This window comes from Girardinichthys multiradiatus, chromosome 15 (assembly GCF_021462225.1).
Source record: "Girardinichthys multiradiatus isolate DD_20200921_A chromosome 15, DD_fGirMul_XY1, whole genome shotgun sequence".
Lineage (NCBI taxonomy): Eukaryota > Metazoa > Chordata > Actinopteri > Cyprinodontiformes > Goodeidae > Girardinichthys > Girardinichthys multiradiatus.
The window spans coordinates 5332061-5345765 of NC_061808.1; the positions used below are offsets into that span (position 1 = coordinate 5332061).

At 39.2% G+C, this 13705-nt stretch overlaps 1 protein-coding gene and 1 long non-coding RNA gene across 2 annotated transcripts in view; one reads left to right on the forward strand and one right to left on the reverse strand.

The window, feature by feature from the left end:
- gpr31 (G protein-coupled receptor 31) lies at window positions 1–4467 on the reverse strand. The gene is made up of 3 exons (XM_047387265.1): window positions 4240–4467; window positions 3397–3802; window positions 1–1836 (listed from the first exon to the last, which is right to left on the reverse strand). Exons 1-3 carry the CDS (start codon window positions 4386–4388, stop codon window positions 1387–1389), a joined length of 1005 nt encoding a protein of 334 aa, XP_047243221.1. The 5' UTR covers window positions 4389–4467; the 3' UTR covers window positions 1–1386.
- LOC124881623 overlaps window positions 4130–13705 on the forward strand; it is a 22909-nt gene continuing 13333 nt past the window's right edge. The window contains exons 1-4 of the long non-coding RNA XR_007041699.1: window positions 4130–4328; window positions 4450–9156; window positions 9266–9425; window positions 11798–11934. This is a non-coding gene — a long non-coding RNA (uncharacterized LOC124881623). The remainder of the gene's footprint in view (window positions 4329–4449; window positions 9157–9265; window positions 9426–11797; window positions 11935–13705) is intronic.

The window sequence follows — 13705 nt, forward strand, 5'->3', positions numbered from 1 at the left end:
TGTAAATATCTGGTTTCGATTATATATTATATATACGTTTCATTTATTAAATATAATTTTTTTAATACAGGAACTCTAGCCTTATCCTAATTTATTAAAATGCTCTTTATACTTCTAGAGGGCAGTAATTTACAGTGGACTTTGGAAAGCGTTTTTGACGAAAATGGACTTAGAAGGAGAAAACTCCCGAAATCTTTCCTAAGTGGGTTTTGTTTACTGCAGCCAAAAACAAAGATCTTGTTTTGGTTTGCCATTTTTGTAGCCGTGCCCGTGCCTGAAACATGAAACGGATTCAACAGCATGGACAGTCAAATAACGCAACCGCTAGACGTAAAAATGGAGACAGAACAGGTCAAGCTTGTTAAACAACCTGAAAAATAGACACAACATTTAGTACTCAGCAAGAACATTTACCGAAAGAGCAAAAGTTCAACACTTCAAGTTTTAACACCCTTTAAATACTAAGCTGGACTCTTTTTTTATTATTATTGTGCAGAATATACATGAAGAATCTCAGCTTAGGAACAGATCAAAAATAAATAGAAGTGCTCTGATATACAATTGTAATTATATAATGCAGCAACACAAAATGAAGCAAAACAAGTGGACCAGACAGGTCTAAACACATGTTTTGACTTAAACATCTTCACAGGACTGTAAATTTACAGAAAAAGTTCACGGTTAAGATAATGAAAACTTTACAGTGGAAAAAGTGCAGAGAAATTTGTAATATATTGTCTCGTCAGGTTGTACAAAAGGTCAACCTGGATTAAAAAAATAACAAAACAAAATGCAGACATTAAATCTACTGGTTATTTTACCAGAATGAACAGGTTTGTTTCTTGTTTCTAATAGTTACATGTAACTCTACTGGATCTTACAGGTTACTTTCCTGAAATGTACAGGTTACATTCATGAAATCTAAAAATTTAGGTTCAAGTTCCTAAAACATAGTGCTTACTTTCTAAAACGTCTAGGTTTTTTGTATCTCTAACTAAAAGGTATCTTTCCTGGTTATTTCCTTACAAAGTTATTTTACTGAAACTAACAATTACAATATTTTTTTTGAAAATTAAAAGATATTTTCTGACCTTGGAACATACAGGTTACTTGTTTAAGTCACAGGTTACTTTTCTGAAATCAACAATTTAAAATTCAGAAACTTATATGTTACCTTCCTGCAATTTACAGATTAGTTTCCTCAAATCTCAGTGGTGGCTTGGACTGAAGGTCCATCTGGTCTTCTGTGGTCAGTATTTGTTGCTACATATTTAAAGCTTTTCTCCTCAGAAAACACCTGTGTGGGTGGAGCAGCAGTTGCAAAGTCTTTACTATACATGTACAACCCATCCAAACAAGAAAGGTTGACTAATGAACCAACATTTGCTAAGAAATCCTTTTAGCTCCTGAGATTATAGTTGTTGTAGTTGTAGCAGGGGGTGTGCCAGAGACCGGCTTCAGCAGTCTCTTCTTGAGAAACGAAGGGAAGAAAGTAGAGATGTAAGCATTCTTAAACCCAGAGTGGCAAAAGCAGTAAACCAGTGGGTCCAGCAAGCAGTCGGCGTAGGACAAAACCATGAGAGCGTCGTACACCTGGACTGCTACAACTTCCATTGGCGCCCACTCTTTCACCCGAGTGATCAGCAGCACCGCTCGGGCAATTGTGCAGGGCAGGAAGCAGATGGAGAAGACTATGGCGACAGACAGAACTGCAAACACAGCTTTCCTCAGTTTGGCCTTCTCCCCAACCGTCTTCCTTCTCAGTCGACTGACAATACGAGCAGTGCAGTAAATGAGGATGATGAAGGGAATGATGATTTGAGAGAAGAAGACGATCTAAACATAGATAAATCTTATTATTTAGGGTAGCAGTGCCTCATTTAGTAAATAAGTGGCTATTGCAGCTTTTTACATTAAAACTCTGGTGGAAAAATACAAGCCAGCGCCAATTTGTTAAGCATTGTACTGGTGTGCTTAGCTGTTAGTGAAGTGGAAAGGTTTACCCGTTTAGGTAATAATTAATGACTTAAATGGTTGTTTCTGTGAGGCAGTGGGTTTATGTAAATAGCTGCAGGTCAACTTACACGTTGAACTGCATGGTAAAATGCTACATCTTGCATTCTCTTGCTTCTTCCGTCTCCCTTCAGCTGATATCTAATTAATATAGATTTTTTTTCTTTAATCAGATGCATGAGTATTGTTCCAAACGTGTTTGATTACTTTAAATGTCTGGTTTATCTGTTTATTTAAGCACTTTATAGAGAAACAATGTGGTTTTTATTTGTGTTTGCCTCTTCTCTGTTGGTACCAGTCTGTATGCCTTCATCTCTGATGACACCATAGATTTTATTTCTGTTAATCTATTTTATAATTATTTTTCTCTAATTAGTTTAAATGTAGGTGAGGTTTGATAGCAATAGTGACTGTGAGTTTTTGTTTTTAATCTTAAAATCACTTATTTAAATGCTTGTGCAAATTGAAGCCGATTATGAAAATGTTTCTTGTTATAGAAATTGCTGCAGGCCCTGCTGACCCACACTTTCTATTCGTGTCTCATATTATGATGGACTGTAGTTTGGAAAAAAACATTTACTTTCTTTGTATTTAGACATGTTGACTAATGGAACAACACAAAGTAGCACAGGAATGCAACGCGGAATGAAAAGAAAAAGTTTTCAAACTTTTTTACAGATGAAAATCTTAACAGTTCTTAGCATATGTATTTAGTCCTCATGACTCAACACTTTGCAGAACATGTCTTTACCAGCTTTGCATGCTAAGAGATTTAGATGTTTGCATGTTCAGCTTTACAAAGTGTCTCAAGGTCTGGTCTTAGGTCTGGATTTAGGTCTGGACTTTGATAGGGCCACTCTAATTTATCAGTATGCTGAGATGTTAGGACGATCTAAACGACTCCATTGTTGCTCTGACTGTGTTCTTAAAGTCATTATCCTGCTGGAAGATGAACTTCTGTTTTCCCATCAACAATTGTTCAAATATTGTTCAAATATTGGGATTTTGTTTTATATCTTAACCTTATTTTAAACTTTCTACCTGACCTCTCTGCTGTGTTCTTGGTCTGTTTGTTTAGTAATGTTCACAGAACTTTATACTGGGTTTAAATTCAATTATTGTCAAATGGGGTTTATTTACTAATTAGATAACTTCTGAAAGCAACTGGTTCCTCTGGGTTTTATTAAGGGACATCAGAGTAATGGGGATCTAAATACAAAGGCATGCATATTGTGTGGTTGTAACAGGGTTATAAATACGTTTGCTGTGATGCTGTACAAGGAGACAGTTTTTATGTTCTCATTTAAATAAAACTGATAAAAAATCACCAGTAAATATTTACACCAATAATCTTAATGTAAAATATTGTAACCAAAACATTACCTCTCTGAAGGTGTCCGTCAAAGTTTCACTCAATGTGGTCTGAACTCGGCCATAGCTATTGCAGCAATCAAAGGTGCTCACCATCGTGGGGATGGTGAGTGGCAGTAAGAACACCCATATAATCCCAGAGATCAGTGGAGACTTCTTAAACACATTCACGCAGTTTTTCCTGCCAAGATGGACCACGCTGAAGTAGCGGTCCAGGGACAGGGTGATGAGGAAGGCAATGCTGGCCCCTCGATTGAGAAACAGCATGAAGAGCATCATGGTACAAACTGTGGAATCCTTGCTACGCCTCAGGTTGTTCTGATATTGGTGAATCTTCACAGGAAGACAGGCCACCAGCAGAAAATCAGCGACCACAATGTTGAAGAGGAACACGCTGTTGTTCTTCCAGAATTTGAACCTAAGAAGGAAGGAGTTCACAGTGGTAGAAAACAGAGAGAAGCAGAACATTGATCTCATCTGAACATTTGATCTGTGACATTGAATTCAGTTAGATTTTTTTATTTTGTTTTACTTATTGCATTGAAGACTTGCGTTCAGGAAATGTATGACTGCATCAAAGAAAATGTTGGTCTAACACATGCAACATATTAACCTGGAAACACTTTTTTTTCTAATTGAACATGCAACTAATGAACATCTCAACTGTGAAATGTACTATCACAGTTTAACCTCACTGATCTGACCTTATCTATACATATGTTTGTCTCACCCTAATGACAGGAAATTCTCTCCTGATGAGGTCTGCAGACATCCTTACCTGTTCTTCCTAGCAAGCTGTTTCTCTGATGTTTTAAATAGGCATCAGAGAAATAAACAACAGAAACTTAATGATACCTGAAGATGAAGATGTAGAGCACAGAGAGATTCAGAGGAAGTCCCAGAATGAATTCTACAGCCATCACCCCGGAGAGGACTTCGTACATGTATGTATTATTTGGGGTATCGCAGGTGTCAAGTGTTAAAGTTGTTGAAGAGTTAGACATTTTTCTCTGCCACCACAGTAATAAAACTCAAGCTGAATCTGTTGTCTTCACTCTGTCCCAGGGAGTGAATCCTCTCTCTGAAGGCACAGATTTCCTTCTCTCCTTCTTATCTGATGTATTCAACAATTCCCGTCAGAAATCCTTGCAGTGATTGTGGAGCCCAGACAATTCTTTCCTACCCATGCCAAAAGATACCGAGGAAAGACACACAGTAAACTTACAAAAGAAATCCAATTCAAGCATCACTGAGTGGAGGAGAAAATACCCGGTCAGAGTGTGTGTTCTCTATTTATGTGAGGCTGCAACTGATCCCTTACAGAGGAACAACATACATTTCATCTGGAGGTGTGGTTTAAGGAGAATGGCTCAACTCACCAAGAAGCATCAAAGCTCCTTGTTGAGGGATTTCTTAAGTTTTCAAACTGTATAATTCCTGTGCCTATCTGTCAAAAGGCAACATGCCAGCACATTTTAATTTATTCCTCTTATTAAGAATCACTGAGAAGCACTTTAGGGGAAATAGGACATAATCTTCTGCTGGTAGGCAACTAAAAACAAGCTGGGAGAAAAGTGAGATTAAATCTTGCTTTTGATCCAAAAAAACTACAATTCTATAACTTGCTTAAAGTTTCCTGAAGATGTGATTAAGACTCTTACAGGAGTGTATAAGGCCCTGAGTGAGTTATTTATGCAGTTTGTTGCTGTTGGATCGTCTCAAGCCTTTTCTGTGAAGTATAAATGGAAGAATAATCAGAGGCTCGTTGCTGTAACTTTGAAATTGTCCAATGCCTCCACACTTTGGTGCAGGTTTGTTTTTTTGTATTTACTATGGTTATGTTTTTTTTATATGTGGATACCATTTAAACTATTTTAGAAAAAGTCTAAATAATCTGTGGAATACCAATAAAAGAGCAATTAGGTCTGAAAAAATTCAACTGAAAAAATGTAAGCCAGCCAGGCTTTTAAATCCCCAATGCAGGTTTGCAACTTCATTAAGTTTCATGGACAATAAGACCTGGCTGTCATCTCAATACCAAGAAAAATGTTTATGACATTTCCTGGTCATTTTGCTCAAGGGGAGCATTGAATGGAAAAATAGATGTGCAACAATATTGGTGCAGATTAGTCAAACTGGCTTTTATTTCCCTGTTTGGTGCCCTTGTAAGCAGGCTGCTGATGGCTTCTCTGCTGCTTCAAATCTGCTGCTTTTCTTTATTGCAGATGGTATTTGCTATGACCTTTAAGATTTGGCTGTGGCACCAACTGTAGTCCCCTAATCCAGGGATTTTGGACACCAATTGAAGACTTACTCAAGTGGGCACAACAAGAGGCTTGCACTCACACAGAAAACGACTACATCCACCCTCCAATAACAACTCTATGACCCCCTCCTCTCTTCCATCTGACCCCCTACCTGCACTAAAGAAGGAAGATGTAAATAGGCTCTTTCAGTGTCGGAAAACCAGGAAAGCTCCAGAACCTGATGGTATTTCCCCCTTCTGCCTGAAAGCCTGTGCTGACCACCTGGCTCCCATCCGTACTAAAATCTTGAACAGGTCTCTGTAGTTGTGTAAAGTTTCCTTCTGCTTCAACCATCATACCGGTCCATAGCAGGACTAAATGACCACAGACCTGTTGCCCTGACCTCTGTGGTCATTAATTCCTTTGAGCAAATGGTGTTAAAGCATCTGAAAGACATCACAGGCCCCCTGCTGGAACCCCTGCAATTTGCATGCGGAGCAAACAGGTCGACAGATGATGCAGTCAGCTTGGGACTATATTTCATCCTCCACCAGAAGCTCACCCAGGTCAAGGTGTCAGCTTCTACCTGTCAGTGGATCACCAGCTTCCTTACTGACCGGTAGCAGCAGGCGAGACTGGAACTCTTCTCCCGCACAAGAACCATCAACACCGGTGCCTCCCTTCTTTATGGATCCCCTGACCTCTTCTTGGATTAGCAGCCTTCTGGCCTGAAATAAAGTGTTGTGTCCAAGCCTGCCCTCCCATTGGCCAGTGTTCCCACCACTGGTCAGGTCTGGTTCTCTGCCTGTTTCTGTTACTCTTCACTTCCAAGCTGTCTGGACATCAGTGCCAGGCTGGTACACTTCCAACATGTTTATTCATTTTCTGCAAACATGTGCCATGCTGGGCTTGTAAAGCCCTGGGAAATCTCTAATTGATGCAACCTCAGGAAAAAATGTCATTTAGTAATTTCTGCTAGCAGGTGAGAAAATGTTATGCTCATTAACAATTTGGGTTTTTACGATTTGGTCACAGTGTTCTTGCAAGAACCACAAGTTTTAACTTACATGGCAGCATCTGCAGTTCTTGCCTAAAGGAATATTTTTATGTCTTTGGCATTTCTTCAAAATTTTCCTCTTAATTTAGTCCAGTTTTTATTCAGTCTATGAAGACTTGAGATTTTATGTTATTTTTCACATCAGGGTAACTAGAATTCTGCTCTTACCTCCTTCTTATTAGTTCTTCATTTTAGTCAGTCTTTGCACTGCCTGACATAAAAGAAGTGTCCTTGCTCTGCAGATCCTAATGGATTTGTAATTTGTCTGGATTATAAAGCTTTTACTGCAACAGGAGGTGAACCACAGAATGCATTTGTGTTGAAAAGATGGCAGATGCACTCGTTCTCATACTACTTGGTTGAGATGCCAACAAATTAGATTTGCAGCTAAAGAAAAAGAACAATTTATTTTTCTTGGTGCAACAATCAGATTTTTTTAGATTTGTTTTGTGTCTCTAGTGGCCTTTATTTAGTCATTTTTGAAAGCAGGCAGACAGGAAACGGGATGAAGAGGGAGAGGAAGACATGCAGTACAAGTCGCCGTGGCCCGGACTCGGACCAGGGGACATCTGCGTCGACGGCTGAAGCCTCTGCACGCTCTACCGTAGCGCTGCGCCCTACAAAACTGCTTATTTAATGTATTTCGTATATTTTGTAACATACCAAGTGCATGGCATTTAAAGCTCAAATTACAGTGGACAAGCCTATTAAAAAAACTAAAGATTTTTTTCCATTTTGTTGTCAAAGAGGACAGAACAAAGTAGCACTGAGTAGGCAGCTAGATGGTACAGAAGTCCAAATGTGTCTTAACTAACTCACATTAGGTAATACTCTACAGATTAAATGACAGGTGATGCCTGGCCTTTGTTCTCAGAGAAGATCTGAGTGTGGTTTATCACAAGAGACAATCAGTTTTTTCTCAAGCTTTATAGGTTTTTAAGTATTGTTTGTCAGACTCATCCTGGTCATGAATGTATTTTAGGACAACTCTGATCACCTTTGCAATTGGAATCCTCTTTCTCCTGTTTTCTCACATAAATTCCAAATAATTTAACATTTTTGTCCTCATTTGCTAATTTGGACCAGTACTAGACAAGCAGTGATACCCTTTTGACATGCTTTCCTAGTCTGGGTTAAAAGGAAGTACACCCTCTTTTAAATCTAGCATTTTATGTGTCTGGATATAAATATCATCTGGTTTTCATCCAGGTTCTAAAACTGTATAAATCTCAGTGAAAAAAAAAAACTGATAAAAGGGAGACCAAACTAATTCGCCATGTAGCTTTGGAAAAAGAAAAAGAAAAGAAGGTGGTGTTAAAGTCTATTAAACCACACTAGGGACGAAGAAGAGTGGAGACTTTTTCCTGCCGAACAGTTTATTGTGTGGCACCACGTGTATGGTGGTGAAAATTGATCGCAGATTTTCTCTGAACTTCTGCTTGTATCTCACTGAAGAATCCACATGTGGAGTACTGCAAAGAACTATTAGTTTTATTTGTGGTTCAGTGGTGAAATGTGTAAAATGCTGAACTTACAGTTCTTAGCATTGTCTCTGAGCTCAACCATTAGCAAGTCCAACTGCTTTTCCAAATTGCAACCTGAACACGATTATGTTTGTATACCAGGTCCAAGTTCTGACTTCCAAGCTAAACGGTACACGGCTTTAGTAGCTGTGGTATCTGTTAGATTGTGGATGTTTTTATTGGTTTGTACTGGTGCATTAGGGAGACGTTTGCCTTCAAGGAGTTAGTTTTAGCACTTTTCATTTAACATTAGTGGTTCTTCTAAAATTCTCCTTTCAGAATCCAAACTGAAGGAGCGTGGTTGACTTATTAAAACACGTTAGACCAAATCACATTTTAAACAGAACGTTCTATTCAAGTCAAACATTAAATTAACCTCCTGCACTAAAACATGCAGAGCTAATGATTTCCAATTTAAACATTAATTTCTGTAAAGCATCACGCTTACCCTCCCACTTTCCTTCACTTCATCCTCTGTCACACTATGTTCTAGATATGAGGTAATATTGCACGAAACCAGTGTAACATTACTGCGCAAACACATACACACAGCCAGGCATCTGCAGTCCTCCCCCTTGGCAACTGCAACTAGATAGTCCACCAAAATGCCAATTATCCACAAACCACCCCCATCTCATTCCGGTAGGAACGGAAAATATTTAAACTAACCCTAACCCAGTTACAAGGAAATTATACAGTGTTTGCAGTGGCGAAGGGAAGTAGTTAAACAGATGTATTTAGCAGATAAGTAACCTAAAATAAAAATAAAAACATCCTTAAAGAGGGTAGGATGCCACGTAAAAGTCGATCATCTAACTGGAAATGTAAAAGCTGTTCTGTGGGAACCAGCTAAATACTTACAAATTAACATCCTTGATCTTCTTTCTTCCTGTTTTCTCAAAAAAGATAAAAGGTTGACTGAAGTACAAAATGAATCTTACACCAGGTATGATTTTTTTATGCAAAAAACCCTAATGTGAAATGTATTTATTTATAAGAAAAATATACATATTTTAATTGTGTCAATTAACATACCAGTTTATTTACAATCCCAGCCACCCTATGGAGGAAGTTTCAGACATAGAGCTCAGAGGCACTGCTCCTGAACATCGCTAGGTTGTTTTCTGACTCTGAGCAGAGGACACCTATTGATGTATGGAAGGTGAGCTGCACAACGAACTGCGGAGGAGGCGGCCTACAGTCCGACCTGACAGAGTGAGGAATTATTTTAGAAAGTTTTTGGAAAGTTTCGCTGTTGTTACCCATGTAAAAGTTTCTTAACACAAATTATGCCCTATAGGTTTTGAATCATAATGCTGTCAAACATCTCTGTTGCTTTTTGGTGCAGAACAATTTTATTCATATATTATAGTCTTTCATTAGTTATTACATTCACTTTTTTCTTCTAAGTAATGTAATATTAATCTTATTAAAAGTTATCACCTAGCATGACTAGTTAGAAGTGATATTTTCAGATGATTCAGATATACATACTGGGGGCATTTTTGCACAACAAAGTAACATATTGTTTGTGTTCTTCTCTAGATTTTTGTTGTAGATATTCTATGATAAAAATCAGATTATTTCCAAAAGCCGCTGCTGGGTTGATCTTAGCAGCTGCATGAACAGTAACGTGTGTGGATGTTATGTCCAGTATTGAGTGGGGCAGAAGAAAAGTTCAACCTGTAAGCTGATAAAGTATCTCCTCTATTTCCTAGTTATCTGTAAGAATGTTTCAGAACATCATGTTCCAGGTGGTGTTCTGGTTATTTATATATATAATGTTGTTTTGTCTCAGTTGGTGCTGGTGGGACAAAAAAATCTTCATATTCTTCATCCTTATTTTACTCTCCCTTGAGGCATAAAATGCACCATTCAGTGTGAATTTAGTATAGTGTCAGCAGTCAGATGCTGCATTCAGGAACCACTTTCTAATGCGTTGGACATTTTATCTATAAATCTGTCAGCTTTACCTACAAACTACAGTACATGATTTGAATTGTGACTGACTGTAATGTTTTCACTCCAGGACCTGGTTGTAGTTCCCAGCTTCTGTTTTATTCTTTAAAGAACCAGTAAAGTGCATCTAATTGGTTACTTCTTCTGCTCTTCCGCTAATATAATCTGTATAATGTGCCATGCTGAGAAACTGTGTGTGGGTGGCGGTTTGGGCACACTTTCTGTTTCTTCCCACACACACTCTGCCTGTCAGAAACAAAACTAATCTCCCCACCTGTCTTACACTCGCGCTGAGGCCTGATGTTTTCCAGCTAACTGCCCTCAAGGTGAATCTCAGTGTAAAGCTGACAGTAATTAACTGTGGTAATGCAGGCATTACTGTGTGTTTGGTTTAACTCTTGAGCTTCTTGTGCTTCTGATAAACCATTATCAACAGGTCATGAAAAAGGTTTAGAAATCTTACCTCTTGTCAAACAATGCATGCAGCTACATAGCCTGAATTAAGACATTACATCTTAATTACATTCTGCTTAAAATCTACCAGATAATAAAACAATCTTCTCTTCTTGAATATTTTGTAGCCTTCACTCACTTCTATTGTTTATAGGATCAGTACACAGTTCTGCACTTAGTCTGGCTGCCCGAAGGAATTCCCCTTGGTTAACTTTTATATATAAGAAATTACTTAGATTTCTGCCAGCCTATATCTGTCCTGCAATCCCACTGAGAAATACTTACTCCTATACTTTTCACTCACACAATTTGCTGCTTCTTTCGGTCCCTTTTGTTTGGACTGAATTGAGTAAGACGGCTTTTGTTCAGTCTTCTTCTTTCTCCTTGAACTTGCTACAGAAAACTTTGAAATTAACTGAATTCATCTCATTGAATGTTTTTACTTCCAAACTAAAAATGATTGAGGCTGACTCAATAACATGTTTTTTGTTTTGTTTTTTTAAATTGTGTAACTTTTTGTGTTTTATTTGTTGCTGCTGCTTGGCAAGGACTCCCTTGAAAAAGAGGTTTTGAATCTCAGTGGGACTTTATCCTGCTGAAATAACGAAAGCTAAAAAAGAAATCTGTGGGGGGTTAAAGCCAGTAGTCACAATTTCCTAGCTTTTTAACACTTTATGGATTCTGATGAATGCAGTGAAATTTGCTAGTTACCCGCTTGTCATACAGGTCGAGCAGTCACGAAGGTACGACCCAAAGGGCAGCAATAAATGCAAAACAAAATTATGTCAGTGAACCCTTCTCCTTTTATTTTCAGGCCAACAGTGTAACACCAAGCTAAAATAACCCACATGAACAATGGATCACAGACTGCTTAAATACAAATGGATCTAAATTGGAAGAAACCATTGCAGAAATGCAACAGCTGCTACAAATAAAGATGATATTTACATTAAATAAGGAGCAAACAAAATATACATTTTATACAAACCAATACTTATTAAAACCTTTTAAATTTCATCCCAGTAATTATTCCAAAATCATTATAAAAGAACCATCTTGCTAAAACAGCGCCCTTTAATGTACTCGTTGTTTGCACATTATTTTGATTGTCTGCACAGTATTATCAGTCTCTTATTCATACTTTCTGCTTTTATATTTTTACTCGTATGAATCAGCACGCTTCGCCTTGCCAGTCACTTTGCTGCTGGTACATCTGAATTGCCCACTGATGGACAATGAAGATTATTCTGTGCGTAAACCCTGAGGAAGGTTTTGTCTGCGCACACCTTCTGGGAGATGGAAAATGGCAGAGGTCAGTATGTACAAGGAAACAGTGAATTTTCATATTTTAGTTCCTTAAAACACTTTATCTTATTGAAGTTAAAACAATCTTCTCTTGAAATACTAAATATGTTAAGTTAATAATTATTGTATATTCACCTTTTTTTTTTACATACACTCACACCTTTCAAGTAAACAAAATAACAAATATCAATAAACAAAGGTTCACTGATATGTTTTAAATGTTGTCTTATTAGTCAATTCCTCTAAGCTTAGGTTTCAAGTTTATTTCTTGTGTTCTGCTCCACTCATGTTAATTAGTCTTCTTCCATCAGCTCCTCTGCCTTTTCTTCCTCAGTGCCACGTCACATCTTCCTTAAAAGAATAGAATAGAATAGAATAGAATAGAATAGAACAGAAAAACTTTATCTGTCCGACTAATGACAGAAATTCTTCTTTGACAAGGGCTTCATCAACAGGCATTCCCACATAATAATTACACCAACATCTTAATAGATACAAATAAAGGACACATGAAAACATGTAAAAAAGCACATAAATGTCACATAAAGAAAGAGGATTATTTAAAGCTACTGCAGTAAACTGTTAAAAGAAAAAGTTTTTCTCATTTTAAGGAGTTCAAAATGGAAATTGCAAATGGTATGAATGATTTCTTATATTTTTCTGGGCCAGTAGAACCTTATGCCTTCTGCTTGATGGGAGGGGGTGAGGTGGATCCTCTGTTATCAGGGTAACCTTCCGGAGCACAAAGCTCTTAAACGGTTCAAAGAGACGTGTTTGTGGTAATCCAGTAATTGTGCTAGCCTGGTTGATAGTATGTGACAGTTTGGTTTTGTATTTGACCGGGAGGAAATTATACCAGGATAAAATGGCCCCAGTGGGCCCACCACCTGCAGGGTGACCGTGAGGGACCGGTGCAAAGAGGATTGGGCAGCGGACAAAGGTGGAGACCTTGGCGGCCCGATACCCGGATGCTTAGGCTGGCTCTAGGGACGTGGAATGTCGCTTCGCTGGGGAGGAAGGAGCCTGAGCTTGTGCGGGAGGTCGAGAGATATCGACTAGAAATAGGCGGGCTCACCTCCACGCCCAGCGTGGGCTCTGGAACCCATCTCCCACGTGGGAAACGACAGTGACACCTGGAGAGGCGTGATCGGGAGGAATGGCCTCCCCGATCTGAATCCGAGTGGTGTTTCGTTATTGGACTTCTGTGCTAGTCACCGATTGTCCATAATGAACACCATGTTCAAACATAAGGGTGTCCATCAGTGCACTTGGCACCAGGACACCCTAGGCAGGAGGTCAATGATCAACTTTGTTGTCGTATCGTCAGACCTTCGGCCGCATGTTTTGGACACTTGGGTGAAGAATGGGGCTGAGCTGTTCACTGATCACCACCTGGTGGTGAGTTGGATCCGCTGGAGGAGGAGAAAGCCGGACAGACTTGGCAGGCCCAAGCGCATAGTGAGGGTCTGCTGGGAACGCCTGGCGGAGCCCTCGGCCAGGGATGTATTTTACTCCCACCTCCGGGAGAGCTTTGACCAGATTCCGGGGGATGTTGGAGACATAGAGTCCGAGTGGACCATGTTCTCTGCATCTATTGTCGATGCTGCTGCCCGTAGCTGCGGCCGTAAGGTCTGCGGTGCCTGTCGCGGCGGTAATTCCCAAACCTGGTGGTGGACACAGGCAGTAAGGGACACTGTCAAGCTGTAGAAGAAGTCCTATCGGCTGTGGCTGGCTTGTGGGACTCCCGAGGCGGCTGACGGGTACCGTGAGGCCAAGCG